The sequence below is a fragment of the Papilio polytes genome, unplaced genomic scaffold (genome assembly GCF_000836215.1).
Source record: "Papilio polytes unplaced genomic scaffold, Ppol_1.0 DF823835.1, whole genome shotgun sequence".
NCBI lineage: Eukaryota > Metazoa > Arthropoda > Insecta > Lepidoptera > Papilionidae > Papilio > Papilio polytes.
The window spans coordinates 1,244,980-1,255,294 of record NW_013525369.1 but is presented as its reverse complement, the minus strand read 5'-3'; the positions used below and the strand labels follow the sequence as shown (position 1 = coordinate 1,255,294).

Genomic DNA, 10,315 nt, shown 5'->3' with positions numbered 1-10,315 from the left:
TTCGTGATAATCTCACAAATCTTATGCAACACTAGCTTTCGCCCGATCTCGTCCGCATGAAATTAAAAAAAACAAAGTGAGTTGTCTATGTGTTCTTTTAGATTATACTCTACATCTCTTTATGCTACAAACGCTAACAAACATCCATCCATCCATCCATCCATCTAAACTTTCGCATTTATAATTTCAGTAAGATAATAAGATAATAAGATGTAATTCTATTATAATTAACCTTTGACATATGACGTCAATGTGCACACCACTTTATAGCTCGGTGCAAATTGCATTGATAATATCGCAGTGCATAAGATATGAGTTGATTTGTTTGTTAGCTTTTGTTTACATTCGACGTGTGAACGATTCACAAGGTTTGTGCAATTTATCCCATAATTAATAATAATGATTGTTTAATTTTTAATTGGTATTAATAGTTATTTATATAGCGACTAGCTGTTCCCTTGCGACTTCATCCGCATAAAATTATGAAAAATTTATGTTATTACATTTGTCAAATTATCAATGGCAAATGTCAAAATGACATGACATTATGACAAACCATGGCAACCTTGCTTCCTTGATGTTGGTAGCAACTTATGTTCTTTTCCCACATTAGGGTTTTTATCCAAAATATTTACCCCCTAAATATATAGTCTAAAGCGTAACGTAAGTAGGGCCTTTTATTAAAAATAAAATTATTCAAAAATATGCTGTAATTGATGACGTCTTAGGCAACAAAGAAGTGTGTGTTTATGCTTTATTATCTTATTAATATTATAAATGCGAAAGTTTAGATGGATGGATGGATGTTTGTTAGCGTTTGTAGCCTAAACGGCTGAACGGCTTTCTATGAAATTTGGTACAGGTTTAGAGTAGAGTCTGAAGGAACATATAGGCTTCTTTTTATCCCGGGATAAGTTACGGTTCCCGTGGGATTCATTAATTTAGTTTTTTAATGTTTACTCGATCATTCTGCAACGGTTCAACATATCTTATTGAAATTTGGCAAAGATATAAAACAAAGTCTGGAGTACACATGGGATAAGCTTCATCCCCGAGAAATGTCCGGTTCCCGAGGGATACGTAACTTTTTTTAATTTATATAGTTTGTATGTTTTCTAATACCACCCGGACGAAGTCGCGGGCAACAGCTCGTATTAAAATAAGTCAAAAGTTACTGGGCCTATTTAAAAAATTCTTTCACCATTAAAAAGCTACGTTATCAGTGAGTAACATAGGCTATATTTTTTTAATTACACGCGATCGAAGTCACGAGAAACAGTTAGTATTGTATACTTCAAAGGTCATGGTTCAACAGGACCGTGGTTATAATTTTTGTAGCCGATATTTCGTTTTAATTGATGTCTGTCTTAAGCAGTTTAAATTTAATTTTCAGTTAAAATTCAGTTGCGACAACATAAGTATATAGAATGGCTCCATCGTCGTCAGACGAAGATTATAGCAGTCTTACTCAAGTGTCACCAGCTCTTACTGAAGACAAATTAAACAGCGCCCTCTCTGAATGGTTTAAAGAAACTGTTGTATTCACAAGATGGGAGGTATGTTTTACAAGTATATAACTAATTTAGTACAGTGAAATACTATTCTAACTATATCGATTGCTATCTCGCCTACCTTATGTTACTCTCGCAGGACGTACCGGGTTTTCGTCATTCAAATAACTATATCATTCAGTCATTCAGTCACTCAGTCATCTCTCCTTTCATCATGTCATTTTCTCGCAATTCATCCATCTCTTTCTACGTCTACCTCTACCGGTGTACCACACTCATAACTAACGTCCTTCTTGTTACGCGTTTCATACCTTATAACAGTGGTTCTAAACCTTTTTTTTATGCACATATTTAACGATTTCAAAATTTGGCGGCACAAAAGAAAAAGATATAAATACTTACTACAACAGCTTGCATAAATAGTTTATGACAAAAGTATGCAAAATTTGGCGGTACAGTGGTTGAAAATCACTGCCTTATAACATGCTGATACCATACTAACCTTTTACTCTTTAATTTATTGTTACTTAATGTTTATTTAAAAGTTTTGAATGCACTTGAGTCATACAAAAGTCTTTACATGAGACAGAGGTTATCATACAAGCAAGTTCGTTCACTTCTCGAAATAACACAACAATGACACACTTAATTAATTATTAATTAACTAGATTTCGCCCGCGACTCCGTCCGCGTGGAATTAAATAAAACACTTTTGGACGCGTGGAATTAAAAAAAAGCTCTACATCTTTGCCAAATTTCATCGAGATCCGTTAAGCAATTTAGTCTACAAAAATAGTCTACAAATTCTAACAAACATCCATCTGAACTTTCGAATTTACAATATTAGTAAGATTTTATGTTTTTATTTTCAGTACGTAGGCGAAATAGGAAAAGGAGACTCCTATTTGAGCGAAGTACGAAAGATAAGAATCCACGGCATAACCCGCTTCGGGGTAGACAGAAACGTACAAGTGATATTAAAGACTATACCACGTAACATTTGCAGACGCCTTACTTTCAGAAGCGACGAATTCTTTCGAAATGAAATCGCTTTTTATACAAACGTTCTACCAAATTTATTATTATTCCAATCAGAAAAAAACGCAACAGAACCATTTAATAATAACGTTAAGTTATTTCTCACACATTGCGATGGTTTGAACGATTGCATTTGTTTGGAAGATGTTTCTGTCCAAGGTTATGGCAACATTATACGACAACAGACAATCGATCTGCAACATTGTATAGCAACTATTAAAACATTAGCTAAATTCCACGCATTATCATTTGCAATGAAAGACCAGCGACCGGAGAAGTTTGCTAAAATAAGCAATGAAATATCAGAGACGTATTTTGATTACAAACTGTGGGATTGGTATAAAAGATTCTGGGATAGAATATGTACAATAGCGATTGATGCGATTGAAAAAGAATATCCAGATTCGATATATTTAAAGAAAATTAAAAGTTTTGCTGTAAAAGATACTTATTTTAAAATGATCAGTGCAGTTCGAGATAAACAGCACGCGGTTATATCACATGGCGATCCTTGGACGAATAACTTTTTATATAAATATAATAATGATATTACGACTAAAATAATAGATTTCCAATTATCTAGATATTCTAGTCCTGTGCTTGATCTAAGTTATTTCATTTATAATAGTACAAGTCAGGAATTAAGAGTTAAATATTATGATGAATTGTTGAGAAGTTATTATGAAGTTTTGTCGTCACAGATTAAAAATATGGGCAGTGATCCGGATAGAATTTACTCTAGAGAAACTTTTTTGAATGAGGTTAAGAGATATTCCTTTTTCGGTTTAGTTGCCAGTTTTGAAATGACTCCTCTTATAGTTTTGGAACCTGAAGAAGCTTTTGACTTAGAAATAGAGGTAAAAACTCAATTTGTTTTACTAATATTATAAATGCGAAAGTATAGATGTTTGTTAGAGTTTGTAGCCTAAACGGCCGAACGGATCTCTGAAAATTTGGCATAGATGTAGATATTCTGGAAGAATACATAGACTACTTTTGTTATTTTTAATTCCACGCGGACGGAGTTGCGAGCGAAAGCTAGTATGATATATGGAATAAGTCATAAAAAATAAATGTTAGGAAGTACAAACCAACAACAATTCTCTTTGTTAAGTTAAAAATACTGCGGACTGCACACAATTTTGCTTTTAAAATTAACTATTTTTAAGTATATTATAACCACAATTTATTTTCAGAGTAATCGAGAAATAAATATTGATGAAATGTGGAATATCGGACCTATAAAAAGCAAAGAGAATAGAAGAAGAGCTGCGGATAACGTAGTACATTGTGTGGACAATGGTTACATATGAATTGATACGCAAACACCGTGTGTAAATGAAAATATATTGCTATCTCGTTTACTCTCTGTTAAAAAACAGGGATAGATATATTATGGGAACAATGATGAATAACAGAGAAAAACATAAGTAGTCAAATATTATACTATCAAATATAAAATAGTAACTAATATGGAAGTAAGAGAGTAAAATTAAAAGGGCTTAGGTTTAACATTTTTAACAGTTACGAGATGAGATTTTAAAAAACATAACCTACAGTTTAACCTATAAGTTTGTTAGTTTATTCGTTACATTTTTATCAATAAAAATTATTTAAAAAATGACTCGTTTTCATATATAAAACCCATCCAAAGTTTATATTAAAGCCTTATAAAAACTTAAGAAAAAATATCTGTAATTCCGACGTAAATAATGTCCCACAATTTTACTATTAACATAGTACAGTTTTAGTAGAAATAAGATATTATTTCAAACAAACTTTTCTAAATATAATTTTACATTTGTAACGTAATCATAAGAAAATTATATGTTTCTATCTATACATATAATAAAACTAGAATGTCTGTTTGTAATATCAAAAGGAAAACGTTGCTGTTAACGAAAATCGCATTTAATTTTTTTTTGCCGGACCGGACTTTCACAGAAAGGTACCTGACATAGACGGGCATATTATAGACTACTTTTTTTATCTTAATATTGCACGGACGCAGTCGCGGGCAAAAGCTAGTCATCAATATAAACACTAAACCTTTTTAAACTGCTAGCTTTCGCTCGCGACTCCTTCCGCGTGGAATTAAAAAAAGAAAAATTAATAGCCTATGTGTTCTTCCAGACTATTCTCTACATGTATACCAAATTTCATCGAAATCCGTTCAGGCGTTTAGGCTACAAACTAACAAACATCCATCCATCTAAACTTTCGCATTTATAATATTAGTATAGTATGATATAAACATTATTAGCTAATTAAAAAACATTCTTATTTCTTTTTAATTCAACAATGTTGTATCTGTTCAGTAAATTCTATCATACCATTAACGAAACTGTCATAAACGATTCATGAATTTTCATTCTTTCGAAAGTGAATTTGTACAACAAAATTCCAACACATCTCTTTATTTACAAACAAAGTTTTGCTTTCAAGATGTGTAGATTCACGTCTCATTGTCATGTAGATTTTACAGAACGCGAAACTTAAGCCGTAATTAAAAAAAATTAGCACACAAGTACATGTTGATAAATAGTACATGTAGATTAACTAAGTAAGGAAATGTTAGTTCTTATATTAATTACTTTATATCAACTTGTTCCAGTATCAGGTAAATAATATTTCATTATTCCTTCACCCAAAACTTCGTCTACGTGGAATTAAAAAAAAAAGTGAATAGCCTATGTTCTTCCAGACTATTCCATTTATGAAAATTTAGGCTATAAACTCTAAGCAACATTCATCGATCTTATCATGTTAGCAGTGGTAGACTACTTTAACTTCGCACGAATGGGTCGGCTCGCCCAGCGAAATACGACCATATGGTGTAAAGTGAAATTTCACGCGGACAAAGTCGCGAGCAACAGCTAGTAGTTTATATTGTTTAATTATTTTCCGGTTTCAGAAACTGAAGTGGTAACATTAAGCGGATTAGGGGCAGAATGTAAGTTTACATATAACATTAGTTTAAAGACTGTAGATTTGTATTTAACTATCCAACTCAAAAACTACTTCGTAAATTCTTTCACCATAGGAACATAGAGCAGAGCAATATTATTGGTTGAGTAATACTAAAAAACTAAACTATATAACCTCAAAAACATGACATCCTTTTTTAGTTAAATTTACAATATTTTACTTTTATGTCATAGCAATAAACCAACTGTACATTTGTGATTCCCGTTTTTTGTTTTACTATCGACATCAAATTATTTTATGTAGATAATAAAACTGGACTTGTGGAAGAAACCTGTGGAATAGACAACTCTAAACAGGAAGAAGTGCAAGAAGGAGCCTCCTTTATTGAAACGTACCCATGGTTTGGAGTTATTGTTTTTCCATTAGGTGAGTTTTGCTATTTTATTGAAAAGTCCTAAAGGACGCTGGACTAAAATGCACCCAACTTTACCAATCCGCATAATGGTATCCACATCGCAGAGGAACCTTCAGGGAAATGAAACGGAAAGAGAGAGAAGCTTTGATATCCTATATTTGCTTTTTAGTAACAATTAAATTTAGTAATCAATCTAATCCTCCGATTAATTAAAAAAAACTCTTTCATTTTGGTTATTTACAGAGGGTCTAATAACATCATCACCGGTAGTATTGATTACGAAACAATTGGTAATCGGTGCTGCTATCGAAATAGCAAATCTTCCAAAAGTCGATTTCAGGTTAGAAAATGTATATTATTGTCGAAAACTGCACTGAATGTATTGTCGTCCCTTACGTTCTCTTTTTAAAAACAGAGACGAACATATGAGCATAGACTACAAAATTGAATGCAGACGTATCAACCAAGTTCACATAATCTAATCTGTTCACAGGAGTAGAACTAAGGTAATCCTCGGTACCAACTGCAAAGGAACCAAGCACAGTGTTGTAGAATATTCCTATCATCCGGATTTCCAGAAAAATACATACAGTTCACTTGTTTTGATTCAAATACAACCAGACTTTACAGTAGGTAAATATCATTGAAACAAAAAAAAAACTAGATGGCGTTGTCACCAAATAAAAAAGTTGACATATTTTGCAAACAATAGACTTTGTGAAATGAAATAACTAAGTTTATATTTTCCAGAGCTACGGCCTATCTGTGCGCCTCCAAGTATGATCAATAAGCCAGATTTCTATGCTGTTTCTCTTGCAGAAGGTAATTTTATTTTTAATCTGTTACATTTACCATGAGATATGTAAAATCCGTTACGCACTTTATTGAATATTATTCTTAATATTAATTAGTTATGTAAAAATGTAATTAATTTTCAGATTGCATGTCGTCAGCACTAGAAATTTATAAAATGTCGTACGTCGATACAAAAGAATGCAAATCATACTATCGCAGAACTGGTGTAAGTTTTTTTAAGAGGCAAAGGTTCAAACTATACAGCCTTTTTTCTATCAAGAATGTTTTGTCTATTGTTTTTAAACTTCAAATTTTTACTTTTAAAAGTCTAATCTAATGAAGTATGTTACAAATTCAGCCATTTAATTTCATATTTGATTTACATTTTTTAGTTCTTTTATTTGACTGTAATTAGTATCTGACTGATTTCTTTTGTTATTCCATTTTCAAAAATTATTATTTTTTTCTTATGAATTTTCAAATTGGATGTGTGTTTTTTTTCCAGTTAAATGTCAAGAGTATCTGGCCGAAGTACACTGTGTGTGCGAAAGCACAACGCGGGGGCGAGTGTCTTTGGCAGAGTGGTGTATTTCTCGTTACCAAACATGAAAAAAGATGGAGACTGGTAAGAGCTCAACATCGATACTAAAAATCTAGCCACGAAAATTATGCCTTGAGTTGACATTTGAGGTTAAAATGTGACAATTATAACTAATGTCTCTAAAGGTAAAGACAATCACTTTACACGTTTCTATGTACATTATCTATACTTCTGTACTATTATAAAGAGGAAAGAATTGTATTTTTGTATGTAACCTATAAACTCAAACTCACAGGCTGATTTCTAACTTTCTTTCAACATTACATTACCAAGGAATAAGGCCATGTTATTAATAGATTTTTTTTAATTCCGCACTGACTAATGCTGGGTTTCTAAAGTTTCCATCTATCGTTAGTGTTTGGTTAACCTAAATGAAGTGAAGTTATCTAACTAAAAACACTAACGGTTAGATGTAGCTGACGCCTAATTTCAGTCCCTTTCTCTTTACCACCCTTTTCTTATAAGGAGAATTTGGGAAGAGGAAGTGGATTTGACATTGGAGGAGATGCATAGGAAGGGGAAATATCCTCTTTATGTGCGTTTCCTCCTCCGTCGGCTAAGGGTAGGCAACGCATCTGCAATTGCGGATGTCTATGGGCAGCGGTAGCTTCGAAATTCTGGCGTTTTCAGGTGGCCGCTTGCTCGTTTGCCATATTATATGATATAAAAAAATGTAGCTGGGAAACCGGCTATAAATCTTCTTTTCTCCGACTGATAAAAGACTGAATGATTGAATTAATTTTGATGGGCATTCATATTGGTAATGTGTGTTACTGATTTTTTTTTTCAGATAGGATTTGGTATTTACGGTCCCGGCTGTTCGTCTCCCTCTAGGTTCCTGGACTACGGGATGTACCACCAATGGGTGCGCACCAACATACAGAGGATCGGCCGACCAGCTATCACCAGACTGGCTGGAAACCACATCGTTATGAGAAGACGTTAGTTTTTTTAAAGCTTACCATAGATTAGATACTCGTGTAACTGGGAATTTCAAAAAAAATTCTAGTGAAACTGTTTTTTTTTCGTAGTATAATTTTCGTCGCATTCTTTTAATATAAACTTATCTATAATTTACTAGTTTTGCCCGCGACTTTCTCCGCGCGGAATTAAAAACTAAATAAGTAGCCTGTGTTCTTCCAGACAATGTTTTATATTTGTGCCAAATTTCCTCAAGGTCCGTTAATCGATCCATCTAAACTTTCGCATTTATAATATTGATAAGATTATAATATATGACAGTTGAATATTTTGTTTCTATTGTTTATTTTAGTTGAAATATAACGTTGGCACGTCGGATACAAGAATACTCTTGTTACTGACGTGCCAAGTCAAATGCTATACAAAGCGTTGGGTCAATATGTTACAGGTTTAACAGCAGTACAGAGATTTGGGCCTTGCGATCCAGAAGAAACGAGAGTCGAAATCTTCTCTGACCACACCTCTATACAACCGGTTACCGCAAAACCTCGAAATGCCTACTATAACGTAAGCTATCTTTAAAACTATGTTGAACAATTGAGTACATCAATCGGTTGTAATTTGGTTATGCGAAAAAATATAGAATACGAATTCATAAGGAATGAATTCAAGAAAAGGTTACATTTCTATTTTTGACACTTGTAAAGGTGACTCTTCATTGGCTGTTTTTATGTAGCCAATAAAGATGCAGTCAACCAATGAAAACTCACCTTTATATTTGCCCAAAGGTAAGATAGCGTTGAAATAGAACAAATTCATTTCCGCTTTTTGAATAAAACAAGAGTAATTTTAAAGTATACATGATTTTGTCAAATCGTTCGATTTACAGTATTTCCATTCTACAATTAACCGGTAACATAACCACATACTTACGCTTCAAATATTTTTGTCAACAGTTCACAATCCTGGCTGGATACGAGTATTCATGCATCGTGTTCAGAGCCAACCAAGAAATAGGAGAAGAACCAACAATCCATTTAAAAAGGATGTGCATAGCTAAACACATAGCTTGCTATCAATTCACAACACTACAAATCGATTTCGAAGTCACCGTCGGGTACTTCGATAAAGTTGAATACCATATTAATGTTTACGGCATAGAGTTAAAACTATTAGATGCAAAGAGAATGAATGTACTCGCGAATAAACGACATTTTTATCCACCGATAGATAAGACGTATACACCTTACATTTACTCTGGATGGGGAATTGGATAAAACGAAAAAAAACGAGAAAACGATGTTACCGGTGGCAAGATTGTCTTTTGTTTTCTTGGAATTCTCCTTATATATATCTTGTTCTAATTTTAAATTAGTTACAACACTTTTTATTTCATGTTCCAAATTCAATTGATTTTAATCGTCTAAAAAAAGAAGTTCTCAATTCGAACAACATTTTTGATTCCACGTTCCAAATTCAAATTATATTTAATCGTCTATGTAAGAAAGTTCTCAATTCGAATGTATTTTTTTAATTTGTTAAGGAAATGATTTTAACGTGGTTTTTAAACATCAATAAGTTTATTATCTTTATAAATAGTGACTAACATTTTAACGAAATTAAAATGGCTTCAAAAGGCAATCTCGCTTGCTGCACAAATATGTTAAAGTTAATATTTATTTATAACTATTTTCACTATAATTTCCTATATTTCAATATTTGTCACTTACTATGAATAATCTAATCTTTAAAGATATGAATTCTTAGAAATATCGGCAATAGATTTGCCTTCCTTACACAAATATGACAGAATTTCAAATAGTAGAGGTATATTACGTCATCATCTCACACCGTTCCATACCTCCATCCGGACTCTACCATAGACGTATGTTTCCGTTACAACTTCTAAGCCGATTGTAAAATTGTACGCCGTCCGTCACACCGTATCGAATATTTATTCATTATGCTAGAGAATTGTCAGATTATTATTTAAATAAACCACTTTAAACATCGAAATTTTTGTTTATATTTTGATATAAAAAAATATAAAAAGCCCTTTAATTTTAATACAAAACGTTGCAAATATTTACAGTAAGCAGTGTAATA

General features: G+C 32.5%; 2 protein-coding genes across 2 annotated transcripts; both read left to right on the top strand.

Moving 5' to 3' along the window:
- Positions 1-298: 298 nt before the first annotated feature.
- On the top strand, positions 299-4,074 carry LOC106103224. Its single transcript, XM_013282918.1, has 4 exons — positions 299-368; positions 1,394-1,556; positions 2,384-3,406; positions 3,746-4,074. The coding sequence occupies exons 2-4, from the start codon at positions 1,428-1,430 to the stop codon at positions 3,860-3,862; spliced, it is 1,269 nt and encodes a 422-aa protein (XP_013138372.1). The 5' UTR covers positions 299-368; positions 1,394-1,427; the 3' UTR covers positions 3,863-4,074.
- A 1,014-nt stretch (positions 4,075-5,088) lies between these two features.
- On the top strand, positions 5,089-9,536 carry LOC106103236. Its single transcript, XM_013282934.1, has 11 exons — positions 5,089-5,169; positions 5,464-5,502; positions 5,781-5,903; positions 6,136-6,232; positions 6,386-6,525; positions 6,643-6,714; positions 6,831-6,913; positions 7,193-7,312; positions 8,079-8,229; positions 8,658-8,776; positions 9,166-9,536. Exons 1-11 carry the CDS (start codon positions 5,121-5,123, stop codon positions 9,484-9,486), a joined length of 1,314 nt encoding a protein of 437 aa, XP_013138388.1. The 5' UTR covers positions 5,089-5,120; the 3' UTR covers positions 9,487-9,536.
- Positions 9,537-10,315: the final 779 nt, after the last annotated feature.